The sequence below is a fragment of the Caretta caretta genome, chromosome 2 (genome assembly GCF_965140235.1).
Source record: "Caretta caretta isolate rCarCar2 chromosome 2, rCarCar1.hap1, whole genome shotgun sequence".
Classification (NCBI taxonomy): Eukaryota; Metazoa; Chordata; order Testudines; family Cheloniidae; genus Caretta; species Caretta caretta.
Genome location: NC_134207.1, coordinates 113639974 through 113665651, shown reverse-complemented (window position 1 = coordinate 113665651; position 25678 = coordinate 113639974). Strand labels below are relative to the sequence as shown.

Here is a 25678-nt window from a genome sequence, read left to right as displayed (position 1 = left end):
GCTCTGGAAAGAAAAATATCAATGAGGCAAAGCAGAGAGGAGCTTATAAAACGAGGAGTCTTGAAGGAAATCTATGATAAAGGTAAGAGATACTTGTCTACTCAACTTTAAATTGACAATACTGTATGTACAGTCTTATGGCCTGATCTTGAAATGTTATAATACCAGTAACTTCAATGGCCTTAACTCGTGGTTTACCTAATGAGATCCAAATCAGGCCTTCATACTTCTCTTTTAATTTTACTTAGGTTTGTCACTTAGAATAATTGTAAAAATCATCTAATGAGAGTTAAAAATTAAACATGCGTAAAGTAGTTGAAGGATAAATTATAGCCGTGTATGGCAATCACTCTTCTCTTACTAACAAGGACATAATGAAGAAAAATGGAATGACCCCATGGTGCTGTTGATATCAACATTCTGGCTGAGTCACTGCTGGATTAACTATTGTGGAAAGGGAAATCATTTACATTGCTTTGGATTGCTTAAAGCACAGGGCACCACAGATTCCCATGGCAAATCTGAAAATCCATAATACTCATGACCTGGATACTTCACAAATGTGACAAGAAAAATAACATTCACACCCAAGAATGAAATTTCATTGCTTTATGTCATCCCATTTAAGTAAGGGAAAAAATACACGTTGCCTATTACGTATTTGTCAGTCGTCTAACCTCTCCTTCAGTTTGTTCTGTTGTTTCCTGTGTGAAGAGCACAAAGATGATAATTCAGCCAAGCACTTAAGCCCAGATCCACACAGGTGCTTGGTTGCCTAAACCCCAGATTTAGGCACCTAATCTCATCCTAAGGTGCCTTTCGGTGCCTACATCCCAGTTTTGGCTCCACTGTGATTCACAAACTCCTGTCAAATCCAGTAGACACACAAATTTACTCAGCGCCTAACTTTTCAGGGTGAAAGTTCCGTCTGCACCTAAGTTTTGGCCTCTGGGCATACCTCACTCTTGGCATCCGGATGCCTATCTCCTACCTAAGCCCCAAAGTGTTTCACAAGCCAGGATAGACAGGCATTCACCTGTTTAAGTTGTGTCTGGGGCCCAATCTGGTAAGAGGCCTCTGAGCACACCTCCCGGATAGTGTGCCATTCAAAACCTGGCTGGAGAAGGAGGAGGTGGTGGTGATGCTGCTGCACACCTCATAACTTTTAGCCCAATGGCTATGGGAGGTCCAGGTCAATTCTCCCCCTTCTTAATGGAGAGAGAGGTTTTGAACAGGTGTCTCCCACCTGTTAGAAAAGTGGTCTAGCAACTGAGCTATGGATATTCTGATATTGGGGCTCCCTCTATCTCTCCAGTTGAAGCTGTTCCATTATGGATAAATAATGAAAGAATGAATAGAGCCGGGGAACTGGACCCTGGGTCTCCAGTGTCCCAGGTGGATGCCCTAACCACCGGACTACAGAATCATTCTCTCTCTCTCTCTCTCTCTGGCCCAATGGCTGTTCCACTGTGGATAAATACTTAAATAGGCCACCTCATCGTCGTCTTCATCCTGTTATTGTTTTGTGTGGAGTGAGTCAGGCACCTAACTCATTCCCATCCCACAGATTACAACCATTTAAGTGAATTCAAAAATTACAGTGTTTGTAATTAAATTACACATTTTAGCTTGTTTGTTTTAGCTACTTTTTAACACTTTATTTTTAGCAGTACTTCTGCCTTACTCTTTGCCCTTATTTCTGTGAAGTCAGCTCAGATGCTACTTCATTGTGGAAGCTTGCAATTCTTGTCCACTTAACTAATTTTATATATATCTTTGGGCGTCACCAAGAAACATGAATAACTCCTTCCAGTGATTAAAAAAATAGTCTGTTGCACTAAATATGTCATCAGGCTAATTTCTATGCAGATGGAAGTGGGGTTTGGACTTGGGCTCAAATCTGAGTCTGAGTCGAGGCTTAGTGTGCTGTGTAGACATACACTAAATGGGTCTGTCTAAGAGATCCTTTCTCTCATCATGGCACAGAGCTACAATTGAGATAAGCAGAAGCGCTAGAGCTGGAATCTGATTGAATTAGGACTCCTCTGCATTAGAACTTACTCCCCACCTTGCTCCGGGAAAGGCTGAATCTGATGACCTTTAAGACATGTTGCAAAGCCCATCTTTTTTTTCCCCTGAACATTTGAAATGGGCAGGGGAGACCTGTGAGGGTGATTTACTGTTGAAGAGGAAAGGTAGTATCAACGGTTCGTTTGCCTGGTTTGCTAGTTGGGGATGGCTATAAGGGCTGGAATGACTGCAGTTTAGTTATAATGGGGTGCATTTTTATTTGTATTTTAAGTTATCTCAAGGGGTCTTAGAGCAGATGGAGGGTGGGTGCTCTTTTTATAGGCCCTAATTCGGGAAAGCACTTGAGCATATGCTTAAATCCATCCCTGTGTAGTACAGCATTTCCGCTTATGCTCAGTACTGTCCTGAGTAGGTTATGCTTTCCTCAATTGGGACCATAGTACATATATCTAAATAAATAAACAAACATCTAGTATTTAGCACCACTAAAGAGGGCTCACTCTACACTGATAGCAAGAAAATCCAAGTGCAGAAGGAAAATCCCCTTCCACGCATACATATGTGACATTGTCTTCTGTAATGAAATACTATATCATCAAACACTATACCTATCATTAGGAACTGCATCCCAGCGCCTCTGAAAATCAGACTACTTTTATATGTCCCCAAATATGGATTTGGGTGCCTAAAATAGGACACCTAAGTGTGAAAACATATGCAATTGTGAGGAAAAAGAAATAATGCGTAGTATTAAAGTAATGACCTACTGCACTTTGAAATACAGGATTATGAAAGGTTTCAGAGTAACAGCCTTTTAGTCTGTATTCGCAAAAAGAAAAGGAGTACTTGTGGCATGAGCTTTCGTGAGCTACAGCTCACTTCATCGGATGCAGCATCCAATGAAGTGAGCTGTAGCTCACGAAAGCTCATGCTCAAATAAATTGGTTAGTCTCTAAGGTGCCACAAGTACTCCTTTTCTTTTTGAGAATTATGAAAAAACTCTGTGTGTGTGAGACAGAGAGAGAGCGTGCTTGTTTACTGTACATGGTGGTGTGTGGTGGTAAACGGTTTTATTGGCATGAGTTTGTAAGATCTGCTCACTATCCTGTATTGTACTACAAGAGCAGATAAGGCAAATCACTATAAAAGAATATAACATATCCATACCGGAGGCTGTGAAAGGGGAATTCAGGACAAAGAGGATTACTTGAAATCCAGGGACTACTGGAATAATTTATCTGTTCATAAGGTAACCAGTTGTTTGAATATGTTGTTTATCCTGGCAGAAGCCATAAGTGAGTTATTTTAGGTCATCACAAACCTGTCCAATAAAACCATTTTTCACACCAAACAACATTATTCATTTTAAATAAAAAGAAAAAGATATTGGATTGTCATATAAAGCTTTACAATATTTCCTGGTTTCTAATTTAAAAAGTTTTTTTTTTAATTTTTTTGCATGCCTCTGCAGTAAGATTACTTTAATACCATGGACAGATTTCACAGTGGCTGAAATGTTAGAATAAGGCAAACACTTATATATGTGCTTGACTTTATGTTTATGAACATTCCCAGTGACTTCTGCTTCTGTCATGTGACATCAATGGAAGTACTCACCTGCATAAAGATAAGCATTTTTCTGTGGGCTTGGAGGCTTAATTTTTCAATGATTCCTTTAAATTAATTATATATCCTTTAAATTCACTTTTCCACGACTAAATATACTTTACCATGATGTTAGAATTTTTAAATGTGTCTGATTGACATTTGTGAGGAAAGATGGCTTTTATTAATATATATAGTTTTTGCAATATGCTTTGTAATGTGGTGTGAGCAGAGAATGCAGAATCACCGTAATCCCATTATCCATTTCAGCCCTTGCTACAGCCAATCTTCTGATCTTCACGTCAGATTTTCCATGCCAGTCGTCAACCTGGAGAGAATTTTTACAGTCTGGAAATCAAAGTTCCTATCTGTGCAAACAGCATCACTACTGCATCTCCATAGCTTCATACTTTGCTTTAGTCATCCACAGTTATAGCTTTAGAATGATTTAATATAAAACATTGTATAATAGTTTTTAACACTGCAAAAATAAGCCACGAGCAGTACATTCTACATCTGTAGAGAAGATTTAGTTTTTGAAAAAGAGAGCCAAATTTTTAAGTTTTGAAAGAGAGAGAGAGAGAGAGAGAGAGAGAGAGAGAGAAATTGTGTAGCCTGATCCAGCTCCCATTGGAATCAGTGAGAAGACTCTTACTGGCTTCACTTGGAGCTGGACCAAGAGGACCACAGTCACTTTAATAAAAGTGGCCTTGTTTTCAGAGGTGTTAAGCACCCACAATTACCAGTGAAGCCTAGATTATGTCTGGAGAGAGGAGTGCATTGTGGGGAGAAGGAAGAACAGTAACAGCCAAACTCATGCATCTTCCTGCAGTAAAATGCAGTGACTAATAAGACTCAACTCTCATAGAAAGTAGTTGCCTGTATCAGTGTGCTGGTAGAGAAATTTTTGTAAACCCTGCATTGAAGAGGAAACATCTTACATGGGAGAGTTTTACAGTGGATATTTTTAGCTCTAATTTCTGACCCTGAAAATGTTTAGTGCCAACACTGGTATTAGGAAATTGATGAAACCTTCCAACTCTGGCTTCTGCAATTAATTTATAGACACACAGGGCCAAATTCTCTGCAGATGTAGATTGGCACTGCTCCGTTTACTTCAGTGGAGCTATGCTAATTTACATCAGCAGAGAATTTGGTCTGCTAGTGACAGGGAATAGGTTTTGATTTGTTTTAAAAATTGTTTTAAAAATCCTTACCCATATGTGGATGTTTTTTCTCTACAGCTAGATGTATGTAAAAAGAAAAAGAGAAAGCAATTGATTTATTACTAACCTGTCGATTTGAAGTTAGAAGAGCAGGAAATTAAAAAAAAATCAAATGTACAAAGAGGCTAATTTTAAATAGCACTGTTTAAGCCATTTTTAAAAGTGACTGTAAATTTAAAAAAACCACTTTTTCCTCTGTTCTGACAATAACCATAAATCTTTTGAGACAAAAATCCTTTCACAGTCCTGACTTAGAGATGTGTGTGAAAAATGGCCTTGTAATGGAAGTCTTGTTGATCATCTCTATGTAACATAATAAAGGAGCAGGAATCAAAATGAACCATGTTCCCCATTGCAATTTAACAAAACTGATACTTAGCCAAATGAAAACACTTAGGAAAAGGTCCCTGAAATATGACTGAAAACAAAAGTTAGGACGTTGCCCAAAAGATTTGTCCAGACTTTTAGGCTGATCAGCTGAAAATCTGCTGTCAGTTTTGTTGCTCAATGAGGGCAAGAAAGAAAAGCAACAAGGTGTCTGACTGTGTGGAAAACGCACCTGTGCTTGCATGCTGATGTCAAAGTAGGCACCCGGGTCAAGGCTTAAATATTAGGTCTCCTGCAACTTTGGTAACACCAAGGCAGAAAACAAAAAGCTGTAGTAGTTAAGCCTCACAAGGCATCAAGATAGAACATTGTGTACCATGCTGAATAATCGCCCTCATCGTGTGATAATGTTCTGGCTTGTAATATGGTATTGTCCTTCAAGAAGCAGATGAAAAGTTGTCCAGAGTTCCTCACCTGAAAACAAGCTGTGGAAATTCTGCTCTTCCTTTTGTATTTTATTTTTTAGCTTTTCATGTCAAGAACAGCAGAGGCAGCATATAAAAAACTTGGTTGTGTATCTCTCTTCTCACAACCTACAAAACAGACGATGACCTTTGGCGTTATATGATTCTGCCTATCAGGAGGCAAGGATGCAAAAGAGTGAGTCTTCCTCTATGCAAGCTCCAGTCTCCCCACCACCTCCATCATCTTCTGGTTAAAAAGATAGGAGTGTGAGAATTGGCACCAATCTTTGAAAGGAAGAAGGGGAGGCTGTAAGATGAGAGAACATAGTGAAAATGGAATTACTAATGAGTAATTTTCTGTTGTATGTTCCTTTTCTCCGATCCTGTGGGACAGTCAGAAGGAATTGGTGGTGGACCTGGCAAACAGTACTCATAAAGAAGGACCTTATTGTCCTAATTGTAGTGCCTTCTTCCCAAAGGAAGCATCTTCTGCAGACAGTAGGTCCCTGTCTCACTTTTTCATAAGATGAGAGCAGAGCAGACAGCAACAAATAGAATTTACAAATGAATGAGTTTTTTTCCTTTTATGTTCATTAAAAAGACTCATACTTTGCAAAGTAAAAATAATATAGATACATTGAACTGAGTACCTAAAATGCTGGATCCACAGCATGCTTTAGCCTCTGCCTTAATATTATCCTGGATGAAGAAAAAGCAGGATTAGAGAGCTGGCTTCCTGCCTTTGTCTCACAGCCCTTTCAAGATATCTCACTCCTCCTGTCCCACTGAGTGCTTGGTGACTTTTTTGATGATGTAGTGTCATCTGGCAGGTGAAATCTAACAAGACACTGTACATCACAGTGCAACATTACAGATGCAACATTCATGGAACAAGAAAGGTGTTTATCACAACACTGACCCCATATCTTAAATCATTACAAGAGAAATCACTCAAGAATACACTGCATGAAATGACCAGGCATTGGCAAGGAGTTGGCTAAACAGCTTCATCGGTTTTAAAAAGAAAAGTAGTACTTGTGGCACCTTAGAGACTAACCAATTTATTTGAGCATAAGCTTTCGTGAGCTACAGCTCACTTCATCGGATGCATACTGTGGAAAGTACGGAAGATCTTTTTATACACACAAACCATGAAAAAATGGGTATTTACCACTACAAAAGGTTTTCTCTCCCCCCACCCCACTCTGCTGCTGGTAATAGCTTATCTAAAGTGATCACTCTCCTTACAATGTGTATGATAATCAAGTTGGGCCATTTCCAGCACAAATCCAGGTTTTCTCCCCACCCCCCACACAAACCCATTCTCCTGTTGGTAATAACTTATCTAAAGTGATCACTCTCCTTACAATGTGTAGTTTCTAGGATTCTGTGATTGAGTCTATGAAAGTACAAGCCAGGGTTTGCAAGTACTGCATATATTTAAAAAAAAAAACTGTTTGATTAGATTCCTGCTGCTCTAAATGGTTTGTGGTAGATAGTGTTGTGAGTTTTAAAGTATAGCCTGTATCTGCAATGCAGCATTTAAAAGAACCCATTTTTTCCTAAACCAGTCATTACACATTTTAAACTGATTATCTGATGTCTGCCACTACACACAGATACACACTCGTATCTCAGACCTTATTCCCACTGCCTTGCATCTTGTGTAGTGAGTTTAAAACACTATCAGACAGAATTCCCCCATGGTACAATTTTATACCCACTTTTCACTCACCCTGTGCAGTCATAAGTTGCTTCACAAGGCAGTAAAGATCAGTCCCTAAGAGTCCAAGGGCCACATTGTCTTATAAAGATTTGGTTGCACTGGCTATGGAGTAATTGTGGTCATGGCAACACATCCCCTCAACAGCCATCATCAGTGGGTCTCCTGTGTAGAGTTTAGTTTAAATTAAAGCTGCTACCTTGAGCAGCAACACTTGCCATCCCATGGGTGACATGGCCTGGGGACACAGTGGGCCAGCTTGTACAGAGAGAAGAAATTTTTGCACCCATTTATGTCAACACATGTGAATCTGACCCATTGACTCTGTTGACAGGCACATTGCAAACATGTCTGATGTTTGCTCCTGGGTCGGGTAAGCGTCCAAAATGTAAGAACTTCTCCACACCTCCCTCATTTTCATATAGAAAACAAACTGTAAGCATCATGAAAACAAGCTATCTTTCAGAATGTCCATTGTTCCACGGTTTCAGCCCCAGGAGTACTCTTTCTCATAGCAGTTTGATACCTGTTTTGTCTTCACTACCGACATTAAATCGCTGCCGGAGCAGCTCTCTAACGTGGCTGTGTAGTCGCGGCCCCAGCTCTGGGGGAGAGAGAGAGCTTTCCCAGCCCTGTACAGAAACCAGCCCCACGAGGGGAGGAGCACCTCCCTGCACTGGTGGACTGTCTACACTGCCACTTTACAGCCCTGAAACTTGCAGTGCTCGGTGTGTTTTTTCACACCCCTGCGTGAGACCGTTTCAGAGCTGTAAAGTGGCAGTGTAGACAAGGTTAATCTAGGTGAGAGTGTTCGTGAGAAGGAATTTATTGAACTTGAGGCTAACAGTTGCTTAAGAGATGTGGTTACAGTGGCTTCATCAGAGAAGTGGTGGCTATCTCCACCTTCTATAGACTCAGTGTCTTTCTGCTGGTTTTAACAATATGAGGGACATTGATCCAAATTTCTGCTTGTAGCCCAAAGTGCCTTGAGGATTTACTGACCTTGAGTGTGTGAAACCTGCTGAAACTTGCGGAGAGAAGGTGCTGTGCCTCCTCCGACTAGGACAAGTGGTGGTGCTTTGTGTTTGTGTGTGGTGGAAGGGGGAGCCTCAGTAGTGCAGCAAGGAGGAGGGAATGTGATCAGCTGGACAGCTTGGTCACCTCCGGTATATCACTGTCAGCTAGAGTGTTGAGCTCAGAATACGTTTCAGAATCCAAGGAAGTATTTGAAAGTTTAAAAAAAACAAAAACAGGAGAAAAGGATGAAGCTGAGTGTATGCGCTGCAGATGGTGTGGCCCAATAATTAAATGTAAATATTTGTAGGATAATCGTTCTAATTCTACAATGGAAAATGGTTTATTCAAATGAAAAGTTTTATTTGAGGATTAGAGATATAGTGTTTTCTGAAACTCAGAAGTGGCATTGTGTTTTGAGTTCTGTTTTAGTTCTGCAGCAAACCACACTGATGAACAGAATTCAAAGCATTAGTCTACTGAATACTTTTCCCCCCTGTCTTTCCACCAAAATAAACCCTGATATTTACCCAGAAAAATTATTAGTAGTTTTTTGCACTGATTTTCACCTGTTTTTGTTTTTGTGGTAATAAATACTGATAAATTCTCAGGGAAAATTAAATAAAATAAAAACTGAAAACGAAGGGCCATTTCATCCCTAATAAATATGGGTACACAAAGCAATCATGGGCCAGAGAGCAATCTCAGACATTTAAGAGTTCATTTCTTGGTCTCCAGAATATAGTACATGATATTTCAACAGACATGGCAGATTGCACTTGTCTGTCTGAGAAAAGGATTGAGCTCTGACCTTAGAAATTCCATTAATCACTCATTTGTAATCAGTAGCCAAGATTTATTTAGAATAGATTTTGCTGTCTGCCAAAATAGTAATAAGAGTGATTCCCTAGGAAGTAATGAAAGAGATGAAAGATTCCTTTTGTTTTGAATGTGACATTGAAATCTTTAGAGCACATCACTGAAAAAATAAGTCTGGCTGCTTCCTAACCACAGTATTGCACCCCTCAGAACCAGCCACGCCCCAGTGAGTGTCCTTGCCTGGACACAGATTACCTGAGAGGAGGAAAATTTTCAAGGAGACAACTGATATAGACCTAAATAATCCAGTATACAGAATTATTATTTTTATTATTTCATTATTTGTTAGTGATAGCACTCAAACATAGAAGGTCCCTGCCCTGCAGCACTCAGTCTAAAGAAAGATAGACAGGTAGGCAGAGTTCCAGGAAGGCAAACAACAAAAAGAGTTTTCTATAAAAATGAACAAGATTTTGCTAGAGGTAGCTCAGCAGAAGTATGTTTTCAAAAGTTACATAAAAGTGGAGATGGTGGAGGCAGCGTAGAGGAGTTCAGGAGAATTAAACCATGCTTAGGAGGCCATGTCTTCCCAGTATCTGTTCTACATACTTAGACTTTCAGCCTCATGGTGTTACTTTTACAGGCTATGATGGATCAAAGTGTCAGTGTAGGATCTTCCATGTTATATAGTTTCCTCTGTGGCCATGTCTGTTTTTTAAAATGACTAGTAGGTGTGCTATACCTACTAATTAGCAGAGAACAATAGCCCTCGTGTTCCTGTTGTAGAATAAATGTAAGTTATTCTGTTCATTCTCATTTAGCTAGAGTTCATTTATGTTCAATGTACATTTCCAAAAGCTCATGCGATGTTGGGGAAAGTAATTCTGCAGTAGGTAACAACATGCTCCATGCAAATATGCAAAGGATTTTGCAAATGCACAGAGAAACGAGTATGTGTAGTATCTTTATGCCTAAATTAATTCTAAACTCATACTTCAGGACTAAATCATTTTATACTTTGTAATTGCATTACTAGATTCTAACTATGCTGAAGTTAGATTCTTTTCAGTTGTATTTCATTTATCCAGAGCAGCTTTCAATGCACTTAAAAAAAATTAATTTGACTTTTATATCTGGTTGTCAAGCATACCTGTGAGCCAGGATTAATTCATGCTGGGATATTCTTGACTCTACAAATGACCATTGTATCCAAGCCTTTGATCTCTCCCTGTGCTGTTAACTAGCAGCCTTTTATGTTGCTCTGCTTTAAACAAGATCAAATTTTGGGCATACTGTTCAACAATGGTCCCTAAATGTCAAAAGACTGCAGCACAATGCAAGCACCAAAGGGCAATTATTGGGTTTTAGAAATTAAATGAAGATGAGTTCAAAATAAATAAATCTTACCACCAGCAAAAAGACTTCTTGTGTTTTGCTGCTATGCAAAAATAAATAAATAAAAACAAAAGTATTTGTGTTGTCATCTTGATATTTTTTCAAACACGTCTCAAATGGTAAATTTTAATACCACCTCTTAATAAGTGTTGAACACCTACAGAGACATGCTAAAAGCATGTTTCAGAGGAACAGCCGTGTTAGTCTGTATTCGCAAAAAGAAAAGGAGTACTTGTGGCACCTTAGAGACTAACCAATTTATTTGAGCATGAGCTTTCGTGAGCTACAGCTCACTTCATCAGATGTTTACCGTGGAAACTGCAGCAGACTTTATATACACACAGAGAATATGAAACAATACCTCCTCCCACCCCACTGTCCTGCTGGTAATAGCTTATCTAAAGTCATCAACAGGTGGGCCATTTCCAGCACAAATCCAGGTTTTCTCACCCTCCACCCCCCACACAAATTCACTCTCCTGCTGGTGCTAGCCCATCCAAAGTGATGGATGGGCTAGCACCAGCAGGAGAGTGAATTTGTGTGGGGGGTGGAGGGTGAGAAAACCTGGATTTGTGCTGGAAATGGCCCACCTGTTGATGACTTTAGATAAGCTATTACCAGCAGGACAGTGGGGTGGGAGGAGGTATTGTTTCATATTCTCTGTGTGTATATAAAGTCTGCTGCAGTTTCCACGGTAAACATCTGATGAAGTGAGCTGTAGCTCACGAAAGCTCATGCTCAAATAAATTGGTTAGTCTCTAAGGTGCCACAAGTACTCCTTTTCTTTATGCTAAAAGCATGAAGTCAGTAGGACCTGAGGGTGCTTAGCTCTAGAGCTGGTCAGGAATTATCCAATGAAATATTTTTTCTATGGAAAATGCCAATTACAAAGGATCCGTTTCGACAGTCTCCCAATTGAACAGAATGTTGAAAATGACTTTGTTTCAAAATTTCAGTTTATTTGTACTAAAAACAAAGGTCAAAAATGGAAATCTAAATGATAAATTTTTGAGTGACCCAATTCAAATATATTTCAGATTCTCAGTTTGAAAAAAACAATTGAGATTTTGACTTTTCATCCCAATTTGGGACAAGAAAAAATATCAAAAGCTCAAAAACTGTCCCAGAATGGGAAAACATTTCCTATCCAACTCTACTCAGCACCTCAGGATTAGGCCCCAGATTTATTTTAAAATGTATTGTTTTTCCTCAAGCAAGTGAGTCTTGCTATTTTCATAGTACAAACTTTATTACCAGATATGGTCAAATTTAGCTCTAGATCAAATGAACGTATATTGAAATACTGTGTTTCAAATTGGAAATACTTGCACGGAAGAGCTGAGAAAATTGAACTTAGCTCTAACGCAGCGTTTCCCAAACTGTGTTCCACGGAACACTGGTGTTCCGCACGATCTGAACAGGTGTTCCGTGAAAGAATCGTAATTTTAAAAAAAAGGGGGTCTTGCACTTGATTTTTGTACTACTTTATACATGCTTTCCAGTTAGAAATTGTTAGTTCAAGTTATTTAAAATTTGTATTTTTGCTTTGTTTTATAAAATAAAATATATTTGAGCAGAAATCATGCAATTTTTTATTTGAAAACCAAACGACTATAAAATAATATTGGAAGTATTCCATAAATGTTTACAGGTGTTCCATGGCCAAAAAAGTTTGGAAAATGCTGCTTTAGTGGTAGAGTAGAACCCTGATTCTGTTTTCAGATCAACAGAAGTCATTCTACTGCCGTCAACAGAATTACAGCAGTCTAAAATCAGGGCAAGTGAGATCAAATTAAGGCTACTGAGTTAACAACTGACTAAAACCTACAGGTTTTATTAATATTATCTCCCCTTTCCAACTCAGCTAAGTGCTGAGAAAACTACGATTCAGGTTTCAGCTTCTTGTGATGTCACTGTGCCATGTGAGTTCTTGTGCCATGTAATGCTAGTCCTCCAAAAATCCTCCACCCAAACCAAGGAAGTCATGACCCTGATATTCCTAATAATTCCAAGGTTAAAAATAAGCAGAAGATCATCTTCATATTTCATAAAGGAGTCTTAAAGGTCACAAACATGATTTTTGAATTCTTTGCTGCTAATCTACCTTCAGACGTACTAATTGCCATTGTCCTGAGGCTAAACTAATGGACTTACGCTTTTCATTTCTTTCCAAACTGATATGCACATCTTAGCCTTCTAAGCTGGGAATGTACTTGTCAGATGATTCCTCTCACTTTGGTGATGTACATCTCTGTTTGGTGAATTGGAATGTAGCAATGCCAACCCTAAGTGTTCAAAAATCATAAGTCAGGCCCCAAAAATCCTGATTTAAATAATAAGGTTTGGGGTCTTTCTATTTGCCTTCTGGCTTCTGAACTGTTAGGGTGCATTGGGGTCATGTGTGACACTACACCCCATATGCATCATGCAGGTACAATTATGATATGGTTATGACATAATTATGATGCAATTTGTACAAGATGAGTCATGTAAGATGTCACTGGAAAAATTATGATTTGATGAATATGATGATCCTTTTTGTATGCATGTATTCTTTTTGGACCTGAAGTTATGAATTTTGAATAGGTATCTGTATTTCAAATGTGGTTACATCTGGGTAACACCCACTAGGCAAAATGCTTCCAGCCTAGAGAGCTGGTTGTGAAGAGTCTATTCGGGGTAATGGGTCATTAGGAAAAACAATAGGCCTTAGGAGAACTTATCCCCTGCCTGGTGAGCCTTCCTGTAAGTAATGGCTACAATGACTCTGCAAGGGCATGTGACCAGACCACATCACTCTGCACTCCATTTTGGGTACCTGTATTTTTCCACAAACTGGTCTAGGAACCAATTTTGGAAAAAAAGGGTTCCCACCATATGGAAAAGCTATATAAGGCAGGGAGTGACATCATCTGTGGTTCTTCACCTCCCCACAACTCAACACCTGAGAGAAGCTCTGAAAGAAAAGGACTTGGAATGGGGGTGGGGAGCCCAACATGCAAAGCAAGTGCAGCTTGTGCCTTGAGAAGCTGCAAGCCTGCTTGTGTCAGTCAGGGTGAGAAAATTGCTAATTCATATCCCATCTTTCTAGTATTTTAGGCTTGGTTTGCAGTTTTATTTGTTTACAAGGTAATCTGCTTTGATCTGTTTGCTATCACTTACAATCTATCTTTTTGTAGTTAATAAACTTGTTTTATGTTTTAATCTAAACTAGTGTGCCTTTAAGTGAAGTGACTGGGGAAAAATCTTATCTTGGTTAACACAAGTTTGTTGCATATTCCTCTCCACATTGAGGGAGAGGCGAACTGGGTAATGAATTCATCCCGGTCGGGGTTTCAATCAGGGCAGGATGGTACAGCTCTGGGGTCTTAGGCTGGGGAGCTAGGCGGTTATCTTAGCTGTAGCCTCTCTATTGTTGGTTTGTGCAGTGCCTCATTGGTGCCTGCATATAACTGCAGGTGGGTGGGTCCCTGCCTCTGTGCATGCTGGTTGGAGTGTACAGTGTGAGAGGGAGCCAGGCTGGTGGGTCCGAGAGCTCAGTGGAACCCCAGTTCCAGGTGGCACCCCGGAGGGAACCTGTCACATCATGTTTTCAGGCTTTCATTTTTCCACAACCACAAGGGGTAGAAATTTACTGTTTTTCTTTGTTTTAATAAAAGCTGAGGGCATGTCTACACTTACCTCCGGAACGATGGATTCAGCGGGGGTCAATTTATCGCGTCTAGTGAAGACGCGATAAATCAACCACCGAGCGCTCTCCCGTCGACTCCGGTATGCCACTGGAGCGAGAAGCACAGGCAGAGTTGATGGGGGAGCGTCAGCAGTCGACCCATCACAGTGAAGAACCGCAGTAAGTAGATCTAAGTATGTCGACTTCAGCTACGTTATTCACGTAGCTGAAGTTGCGTAACTTGGATCAATTCCCCCCACCCCCACCCCAGTGTAGACCAGGAGTGAGATGCTCATGCCTCCAACAGCTGAGGTGTTAGGAAAAACACCAAATATCATGAGACTTGCAATCAAATCACAAGAGTTGATACCTTTGAGAATAATAGTAACTCTCTCTCTCTCATGTCCTGAGGTTTTTAGTCCTGACTAGTATTTGATGGGAAAAAGAAATCTGTTGCTGCTACAGAAATTGGTGCGGATAAAGGAGAGATTTTAAAGGATTTTATGGGTGGGTTTTCCAGCTAGGATTTGCTACATGCCAATATTAAGGCCTGATACCAACTGGCCATAAAAGTTAGTCTATAACTTTAAACTCTTGGTCATGCTGGGAGCTTTAATGGTTAAGTGGTGTGTGAAATAGGGATATACCTCTGTGATGTTATTTATATGTCTCCTATGTCATAAAAACAAGTAGAGGGGAAACCAAATTAATACAAAAGCTTCATAGCATCAGTTCAAGCACATTCTCCTCCCCCACTTCGCAGATTTGGCAGAGGTGCAATACAAATAGGTTTTTGGACCATATAAAGGTGGAGAAGGAATGGGGATGATTCACATTTGATCTCATTTCCGATTATCATAATTATTTTCTTGCCATAATCCCATGTCCAACAAGAGCATTTTTCAGGATTTTCCCAAATCTTGAAACCTCTTTTGAAGTGAGTGAAATGCCATTAGGTGCAAAATTGCATGTCATTATGTTACAAGAAGACATCTCAACCTGACATTGCAGAAAAGTTTCATTACAACATACCCAGCTTGTAACGCTGTGATACAAACACCAGGATATTGTGAAGGAGGAGTTTGTTCCACTGGAGGAACTAAGAAAGATTTCTGGGGAATGTAAATAAGGCTGCTGTAAATATAGGCCATGCCTAAATAACTGTTAAATAAACTGTTGCATTGTGCACTGTTTGTTGGATGTGTAGTCACCATTTAGGTACTTGGGTCATGGATAACGCAAAGGAAACCACAGCTTTAGGGCAGTCTCTTTGCAGACATTGTTTTATTTAAATTCTTGTAATATCTTACTTACTCTTGATCTATTATCATTGTGCTTTCTTCCAACTGCTATCAGATGGGGAGCTTTCCATACCAAATGAAGGATCATTGGAGAATGGGCAGGCTCTGAGCTCCAGCCAGATTTCACTACCAGGCCTAGCAGAACTGGAATCAGGTTCCGCGTCTGGGGAACCCTGTACATATGAGGTGCTGCCAACCACAGATATCATGGATGGGGCAGGTAACATTTCTGTTTTCATTCTAAGATACAAAATATAGAATTTTTTCAACATTAGGCTCTTTAAAACTTTTTAAAATTGGATTCTGATGGTTTTTGATCTTTGATACTTAATGTTTAACACACAGGAGTGCTCTTGACATACAGAAGTAGATATAAGCCAGAACCGGAACCTCAGATCCAAACACTTCAGAACTTGGGGAAAGTTTGGATTCAGGTCCAAACTTCGTAACTCGGACCCATCTGTATGCAGGACTACAGACTAGGGTTACCGTCTTTCTGTAAATATACTACTAGTGGGTAACGCATGAATCAGAATGCAAAGTAAAATCGTTGTACATTTCAAGTCTGGAAACTGTATAGATTTAATTTCATTTTCTCATTGATATTCTGTGTTCTTTGCTATTTGGAAAGGAGATTTTGTAATGAAAACAGAAGCCTGGCACATCTTGCATACTTTCAGATTTAGAGAGGAGAGTTTTATGTTTCACTGATCGTTGTAACAAAGCAAATAGCTTGGTAGGTAATTCCGAGGTTCTAACATGGAGGGGACCTCTGATAAGGAGTTCTGAGGGATTCTCACATCTAGAGCAGAATGAGAACATAGTTAAGATAAAAGAAAGAGCAGACCATTTATCATGTGGACAAGGTTGAGACATTGTATAGCTCAGAAGTAACCTTCTGCTTTCCAGTTCACAAGACTAGTGACTCAAGAGCAGCTGCTCAATAAAGAAAGCTCAGCACAGGGGCTGTGATTTCAGATCTTAGGGTAAATTGATAGGTCAGAAAAATCTACTCAGACCCATTGGATCACTGAGTGGCAAAAGAGCTATCTTCACATAAGGAATGAGAGGTCTAGTTGTGAATGAGGGAGTGACAATGTTCAAGTTAGCTTTGGGCATCTCTTAAAAGATTTGGAGTGTCTGTTTAGATGAGGAGGAACTTCCAAAAGTCTAGGTACTTAAGCAAACTGTCTGAACTCTTTTTCTCATGGTATTTCAGCATATGTGCTGCTGGTCCTGGAGAGGCACAGGCATGAAAATATGGGGGGTTGGAGGAAAGCAACCACATTATTATTTGTATTAACATCAGAAAGGTTGGATTTAAGTCTAAGAGCAAACTTAATTTAACTTCTTATTTTATCTGACTTGATCCACCTGTCCCTGGTGCAGACGCCTAGACCCATCCCTTCACCAGCTCCAATAGAGAACCTTATGTAAAGAAGTTCTGACTTTGGGAATCTAAAACCTGACCATTCTAAAGAGGCCACTGGTAGCGATCCCTTTCACAGCTTCAGGACAACCAGCCAGAACCTCCTGTTAAAGAACACCTGCTTTAGTGTTCAACTTCTGCTTTTGCTGTCCTTGAGAAAGTTAAATGGGGTGTCTCTGGTGAGAAACAACGGTCCACTTGAGCTGCCTCTGATTGAATCAGAAGTAATGCCTTTGGCTTCAGTGGAATGCCTCTGAAATCACAGTTTGACTAGAAAGGGGTCACAGTCTTCATACCTCGGCTGCATATGCTCAGCTGAGACGTGGATCAGCTAGGCCTTGCACCTGTTGAAGAAAAAGCCGTTCAATTATACTGTACAACAGCAACAACATAACAATTTCCATGTCTGTTATTTTGAGAGAGAGAGGGAACTGGGTGGAAACCACAATACCATTCAAATAGTAATGGGCCAAATTCAGCCCCGCTGTAAAAGGCATAGCTTCAGAGAAGAAACAGTTACATAAGAAAATAGCATTCTTAAGAATCAAGATGATTGACTCTGGTGTTGCCTTTCAGCTATACCGTTCAGTTCTACAGCAGACTTCAGAAAGCATTTTGGAGGCATGTGCCTTTCACCAGCTGTGTGGCGACTATTGCACATTGCTCCAAAGAGGAAGAATGAAAAGGAATGTGTACTTGGTATAACTGAATATCCGTGATCCTGCACAACTGTGTGGTCTTTTGAAAATATAATGGACCCTGACAGAGAAATGGGCAGGATGCCGTTGTGTGGAAGCATAAACCCGTCGACTAGCTATTTGTTTATTGATTGTGTATTGTTACCCGTCTGGAGAGTCTGGGGTTTGACATTTCAAGGCTCTTGATTGTGTTAAAGGGGTGTGGGACTAAATTCTACTCTGATGTCAGTGAGAGATGCTCCATTGGTTTTAGTGGAGAATGACCCAGTGCTGAAATTGGCCTGTGGTGTAGAGGGGGGTGGGTGGGTGGGTGTGTGTGTGTGTGTGTGTGTGTGTCTTTCTCTCTCTCTTTGTGTTTTATGATGTTTGAGCAAAATCTTTTAGTTATGTTTTTAATCTGCATCTCTGTGCTGCTTTTCTTCTCTTACTATTACTGTACCTGCTGCCACTCTGCTTGTAACGTTGTTGCGTCTATGATGTGGTTGTGTCCTCCAGTGTCTGAAGAGAGCCCCACATCCAGTGAGTCTGGAGTCCTCCTGTCCCAAGATCCTTCAGCTAAACCAGTCCTGCTACTTCCCCCCAAAAAATCTGCTGCTTTCCCTGGAGACCATGAGGACACCCCAGTGAAACAGGTGTCCCTCCTCAAACAGCCCCCTGCCCTGCCTCCTAAACCCATTGCCAGGATTGCCAACCACTTAACTGGTAAGTAGGTGTTCCTGAATGCTCTGCACCACTACTTCCCTTAAAGGAACAGTCCACTCCTGTACTGAGGATCTCAATGTCTTTCTTTGGTAAAGCTGCTGTGTAAATGTTTGCATGTGTATCGATATTGTATGTGTGTCATGGCTGTACTGATACAGCAGGACAGGGGCTCTCAAACTATTTCATAGTGTGGACGACATCTTAATAGAGATGGACACCTCCCGTCTCATCCACAGTCTCAGACTGCCACTCCTCCCAGCCTCTTAATCATGACCCTGATCACCAACATGTGACCTCGCCTTAGCAAATACAGCAGTCACTTCAATGAAAAAATAATGATAGGAAAGTACTTTTGTAATCTTGAATCATGTTTCATGAGATAAGCCCTTTGTTCTTTTGGGGGGCGGAATTAATCAGATTCTCTCCCTTTGCTCTTTGTTAGATCTTCTCCAGCTTTCATGAGTGCTGTTCTCCCCACTTTTTCCCTCCATTCCTCTGCACATGCTTCTCTTAGACTCATAGACTCTAAGGCCAGAAGGAACCATCATGATCATCTAATCTGACCTCCTGAACATCACAAGCCACAGAACCTCACCCACCCACTCTTGTAATAAACCCCTAACCTCTAGCTGAGTTACTGAATTAACTCATGATTTACATGATTTAAAGACTTCATGTTACAGAGAATCCACCATTTACACAAGTTTAAACCTGCAAGTGACCTATGCCCGATGCTTCAGAGGAAGGCGAAAAACCTCCAGGGTCTCTGCCAATCCGACACAGAGGAAGAGTCTTTCCTGACTCCAAATATAGCGATCAGTTAGACCCTAATCAGGGGCAAGATCCACCAGCCAGACACCTGGGAAAGAATTCTCTGTAATAACTCGGAGCCCTCCCCATCCACTGTCCTCTCACCAGCTGTTGGAAATAGGTGTATTTGCTGCTGGCAGTCGCAACTCAGCTATGTGCCGTTAGAGGCAGTCTCATCATACCACCTCCTCCATAAATTTATCAAGCTCAGTCCCCTTCTTTCCCAATTACTCTGCCCTCTGGTTCCTTGCTCCTCTGCTTCCTTGCTCATGATCGCTGGCTACTCAGTCTCCTTCTCCATAGCTTCCCACTGGTGGATGCTAGTGGTGATTGACAACTCAAATTCCCCAGTTGCTCCATTCCTGCTCCAGTCCCTGGAGGATGCTCTGGTTTCCATTCCTGCTGTGGTAGAGACTGTAATGGAGGCAAGTTATGCAGTCTCCTCTGCCTGGTTTCCAGCTGCTTCTATATGTATCCAGGCTCTTCTTTGCAATTAAGAGCCCGGTTATCTGTAAAAGCTATTAGAAGCAAGGAGGAACAATCAACCATATGTGACCAGTCAACCCTCCCTGGACTACCATCAGACCACTGCTGTAGAGAAATATTACAGGCACACACACAAGGACCATGAAACGTTTAAATATTCCTAAAATACATGTCTATCCTTTTTGAGATGTGTGTGCACAATTCCCGTTGCTTTCAGAGAGAGCAGCACAGGTTAGGAGGCTATAAATTCCTGGGTTTTAAACCAGTTCAGATAGTAACTCCCTCGGTAACTTGGGCAGATCGCAGTCTTTTCCCCTCAATTACACCTCTGGTATTAATACTTTCCTGCCTCACAGTGGTGTGGTGAGGATGATTGCTTCCTGTTTATACAATGCTATGTTTTGTTATTTTTTTGCCGGATCATTTTGTTTTATTTTGATTATTATAAAGTAAAAGAATCTTTACCAAATTGTATATATTGCTTTTCTCACCTGTTTCTACATAGCATTCTATCTAGATGGGCAACTGATTTATGCTTTATTTACTTTTGTTCACATTTATTTGAAATTTATATGGGATTTCTTCACTTTTGCCACCTGCCACGATCAACTTTAAATTGATTTATTTTTTGCCTAAAACTGCAAACCAAAAGGGCTAAAGCAGGCACCATTCTTATTTACTTCATTTGGGGCTACAGCTGCTTGCACCAGCTCTGAATTTGTTTCCCATCCATTCTTGTAATTCAGTTTACCCCTATGAGTTATTGCTCACAAATGAAGACTCAATGAAGAAACTAACATAAAGGGAGACATCTTCTGCTAACTGTGCATTGTACAGAAACATGAGGGGGGAGAGAGACCACCCTGCTCTTTAAGTTAGCTAGAAAAACAATGGATGGAGATTTGTGTCTGCTTCTATGTATTTTGTAATTCAAATTTTTATATAGAGTTGTCTTTAGTAACCACTCAAGGGACCAGCATGTGTCAGTTGTTTAACAGAGATGACCTTACAGTAAAGATGAAGCAGAATTGTATTCTACTTCTGGGGCTACTTTGAAATGGTCTTTAAAGACAGACGGTTGCCTGATTAGGGGGATTGCTCAGCTCGCTTTCGCTCTCTCCCACTCAGACACAAACTCACTTGCATGTAGACATGATGACATACACTCTCACACATAGACAAGATTCACACACACACACACACACACACGTCTCTGTGGGAGAGGAGGTACAATTTCAGTCACAAGGTCCTAGTTTAGCAGGTAGTTGCCTCTTGGTAGAGCTGACATCTTCACCCATATATACCCTTATAAACATTAATGTCTCAGGCCAATAGGTTTGACTTTTTCTTACTGGGAGGGTCTAGGGACATATATTTCTATATGCCTTAGGCTAGCCTTTTAGATTATAGTAGACTTGCATAATCCCTGAAAATGAGCAGTGTGTTTTAATGAATCATTCTCACCACGAGAAAGCTAAATTAACCCTATTCTTTTACTAATTACTCCAGAGACATCCTTAGTTTGTGTGTGAGAGAATTAATAAAATAAGACTTCTGGAGCTCCAAATGAAGATTTTTCAGGTTTTCATTGCACTTTCAGTGTCTGTTTTTCTATTGAGGATTTTGTGAGGAGAGTGAAGGACAAATTAAGACACACCGAGCATGACTGATAGAGAGTGACAGTAGTTAATGGTCTGGTAGATCTGTGCAAGAAGGATATGAGAGGAAACATGGTCTTGGCATGAGTTTTATTTCAGGTATATTGCTGATGTGGAGCTTGCAAAAATGCTTCTGATCTTTTATCTTGTTTTGTTTTATCTTGTTTATAAAATCTAATACAAGAATACCTGAGAATATATAATTACAAAATCTCCACAGGCATGGTCAGCAGAGGAAAAAAAAAACAGATAAATACCTCAAATAGTGTGACGGTTCAGTGGCTTAAAAATCAGACCACCTTCTTGTCAGGAAACTCTGGGCCAAATCCTCATCACCTGCATGAAGAATGACTAAAGGGGTATGCTCAAGGGACCTTGTGCGGATCGAGCAGGACTTGGGAGACAGAATCCTCCCATCCAACAGGATCTAAGATCCATCTCACACATCACCGCTTTCTGTACAAGTGCAAGGCTTTGTCCTTGCCCTCAATAACAAATACTCGTAGCAGAGCAGGTATAAAATAAACAAAAATAAATGCAATTCAATTTTGAAAAAGAAAAACCCCTCAGATTTATTATGGGAGTGAAAAGGGAGAAAGAGAATTGGGGGGAGGGATAGCTCAGTAGTTTGAGCATCAGCCTGCTAAACCCAGGGTTGTAAATTCAATCCTTGAGGGGGACATTTAGGGATCTGGGGCCAAAATTGGGGATTGGTCCTGCTTTGAGCAGGGGGGGTTGGACTAGATGACTTCCTGAGGTCCCTTCCAACCCTGATACTCTATGAAAGCATGTGGCAATTTCTAATCACATAGCTTAGTGCAGTTAGGTAGGCTCTCGGGTACTGTGGAGATGAGGAGGATATAAGAACCTGAATAGAAGAGAAACCAGAGCAGGCTGGGAGTGAGACTGCCTCCTGGAGTTTTTTACTGGTAGGGGGCTTGACATCTTGTAGTTCAGAGACCCATGTTCCTGCCCCATCCACTCCAAAACCATCCATCTTGCTTTTATGGAAGGAGCAGCCAGAGAGAACTTCTCTACAGTATATGGAGGGTGTTGGAATCCCCTGAGCAGCCTTTCTGTTGCCCATTCTCTGTCTTGCATGCTCATAACATGAGCAGGAAAAAGCAGCATTTGCCCTGTAATCATCAAGATCCATCTCTTCGTAGTACAAAGCAGTCAGCCCTAGGAAGAGAACATGTCTTGTTATTGTTTCAATATAATTTCACCACTCAGCATTCTTCACTGGCCAATTATTTTACAATGATCCTTCTGCCAGTTGTTAAATATGATCATTAATAATAAGCCATCCTTCATTTATAAAGCCACTTTCATCCATCAGAGTCCTAAAGCTCTGATATACCAACTTTACACAAGGATCATCTTCACCCACCACTAAAAAGTAGATATCTCTGAGGTGGAAGATAGCAGTGTACAGCAGCGTTACACAACCATTTGGGACAAGAATTGCAAAATACCTGTAACCCTTCTGCCCGTCAGAGTTGGCAGCAACAAGGGCCGGGTTCAATATCTAGGGGATCCATTTCCAATAACACAATGCAAACCAGCTCGAGCCCCCACCCAGTGACCTGGGACAAATATATACCACCCCCGCTGGGCGCCTCCAAGAGGCAATACTTCCCCTCTCGCAAGCACCTAGTCTGAGTGTAGCAAAAGCCTTTTAATAACAGAGAGAAACAATGTGGCATTATGTTTGGGAAACACCACCAACAGGATTCATAACACAACCCATGAGCAAAAAAAAAAACCCACCCCAAGCAAATTGGGGCATGCCCTTTTCCCTTTGGTTCTTGAGTCCAGCAACCCGAAATCACCCAAAGTCCCAAAAGTCCAGTGCCCCAAAAGTCTCTGTCCCTGGTCAGGGCAGCCCCAGAGTTCAAAAGTTTATCTGCGGAGCTTTACCTCCCAACCTGGGTGGAAATGGGACGGGGATAAGAGGCACCTTACATGATCGGAAGCTGACCGCCCCATAGCTCCATAGCAGCGCTCCGCTCCGCCAGCCGCCCCACGAACTCCTTCGCTCAGCTCCACGGCCCACAAGCAGCTCCTGCCATCCACAAACTGCTCCACCAGCCGGTCCGCAAGGCACTCCAGCCGGCCCGCCAACTGTTCCACAATATATCTTCAGGCTCCCCCACTACTTAACACAACACTCAGTGATTTCAGCTCTTAGGTGAATTCAGCTTGTAGTAGGGGAGCCCCAGTGCTGGTGCACTGTCAGCCCAAAATGAGCTCAGCAGCCTATAACTAGACTTCTAATGAAATCAAAATTAGCTCTGATATTCCACAGTGGAGAGAGGAGGAAGTGCAATTAGCATGTAAGGCCCTCACCAAGGGGCCCATAGCCACCAAGTATTAGTACTTGTCCCCAGCCTCTCTCCATTCACACAGTTTTGGAACCCATGACCCTTGCCTAGCGAGTGCTACTTAGTTGATGGTGAATCCCTCCATCATAACAAAAGGCCACGTACAGTTCCAAGCACAGTTCCCATAATCAGGGTAATAACAATTTATTCTTCCTGCCCCAATAACAGAGACACTGGGGATCCCACAGCAGCCAAAGTGACCATTTGGGCAGCTATGGTCTCATTCTAGGCGTGGTGGGTGTGCCTATGCAAATGAGATTGGCCCCTGAAGTTCTTTTCCACAACTTGCCACACCTCACCACCAGATATCAGGGTGGAGCTCATCCTGACACTGCTTACATACCATATCTGGTTGAAATTGTGGGGGGAATTCAAATAACCGTCTGAGACTGAATTTGGCTGGAACCTTGGGATTTATTGCCAAGAGATCTCTAATGACCAGAAGCGGCCAGCACATTGGTTTTATATCTTATTTGAAAAACAACACTCCGTGTCACAGTGCCCCTTCGTCCCATTGTCCGTTAATCCATTGCTTCTCAGAACCAAACTTGAGTTTTTCTGGGATTAACCCAGCCACATTCAGCTCAAAAGAATGAACTGCCAGTTATCCATGAAATTCTCTAAAAACTTTGGAAGCAAAACATTTGGGGCATAACTGTTACACCTGTGTAAATCCAGAGTCAGTGGGTTTACTTCAGTTTTACATTTGGTGTAACTTTGAACAGAATCTGGCCCTTTAATTCAACAATCATATTAGAGCTTTTAAAAATCCTTTTAGCATCTTTTCAGTTGTTTCATTCTCGGCAGTGGGAGGAGGAAGTTTGTCCCGTTTTTAGTTCTAAGAACACACAATCTAGTTATGTCTGTATACAGTAATCAAACTATCAGCTGGCTGAATAACAGCAGTAATTCAAATATAGAGCAACTAGCCATGGTTAGAAGTGAACATTTAACAGGGAAGAAAGTGTTGTAAATCCATAAAAATAACTACTGATAATGTGGACCTGCCAGGATTGAATTCCAGAACAATGGCTGTAAGGCCTCTTGAAACGTAGTTGATCATTGGTTACAACATTACAAAGCTATTTAGAACTACAAATTTACCTGGCAGATAATCTCCACAGCCTGCAGTATGTTCTAACCCAACATTTACACATGTCTGGGGTTGCTCCTCTGTATATGAGCCCATTGCAGCAGGCATGAGCCCTCTGCTCTGTCATACCTCCTCCTGCTTTCTGCACCAGTATGCACATGGCTTATTCAGTTTGAAGTAAATTCTCTCCCCAGTGCACACTCTGAGTACCCATGCTGCGCTCTTGAGGAGGATGCAGCAGAACAGGAGCAGAGTGAATGGATCATCTCCCCCAGTCTGCAGAATGGCAGTGGGCTGGACTCTGAGATTGTAGTTGCTTCCACAGGTCCTGTGACTCCTGCTATCTGGAGAGCAATAGCCAGTGGATCAAGGTAACAGAAGAATGTCTGACCCTGCCCTTAATGCTTGCTGTGAGACTATGCAGACAGTCCCTGCAGAACTGGGCTTTGTGGCATTCAGGGCATGCACACCCTCTGCATGTGCTCCCAACTCCTTCCCCTATCTCTTCTGTACACATTGTGCAGAAGAACAGAAAAAGATGTGGGAGCCAAAATTGGCCTAAGATGCACATGTGCAATCCCACTGCAGTCAATAGGCAATGCTTGTCTCACAGTTATTGGGCTAACTGCATCTCTGACCCCTCTGGGTCTTTTTGAGTGTACTCCCTCTCCAGTCTCAGGCCTTGAGTTGTCACCTCTAGTTAGGAGGAATCATTTGATTCTCCCACTCTTAGGCCAGGCCTTGGTTTGCCGTCCCCTGGAACTAAATGTAACTGCCTCGGCACCTGCGATTCTGGTCCTTGGGAGCTATGTCCCAATGGCATCCAGAGATCAGCCAGCCTTC

At 41.3% G+C, this 25678-nt stretch overlaps 1 protein-coding gene across 10 annotated transcripts in view; it reads left to right on the top strand.

Annotated features, from left to right (window-relative positions):
• PHACTR1 (phosphatase and actin regulator 1) overlaps window positions 1–25678 on the top strand; it is a 447348-nt gene that overhangs the window by 341031 nt on the left and 80639 nt on the right. For 8 of the 10 annotated variants that reach the window (XM_048839855.2, XM_048839854.2, XM_048839850.2 and 5 more), the window contains 3 exons: window positions 2–82; window positions 15631–15795; window positions 18198–18404. In XM_048839855.2, coding sequence (XP_048695812.1) covers window positions 2–82; window positions 15631–15795; window positions 18198–18404 — 453 coding nt within the window. The remainder of the gene's footprint in view (window position 1; window positions 83–15630; window positions 15796–18197; window positions 18405–25678) is intronic. The other 2 variants (XM_048839857.2, XM_048839856.2) reach the window with 1 other exon arrangement.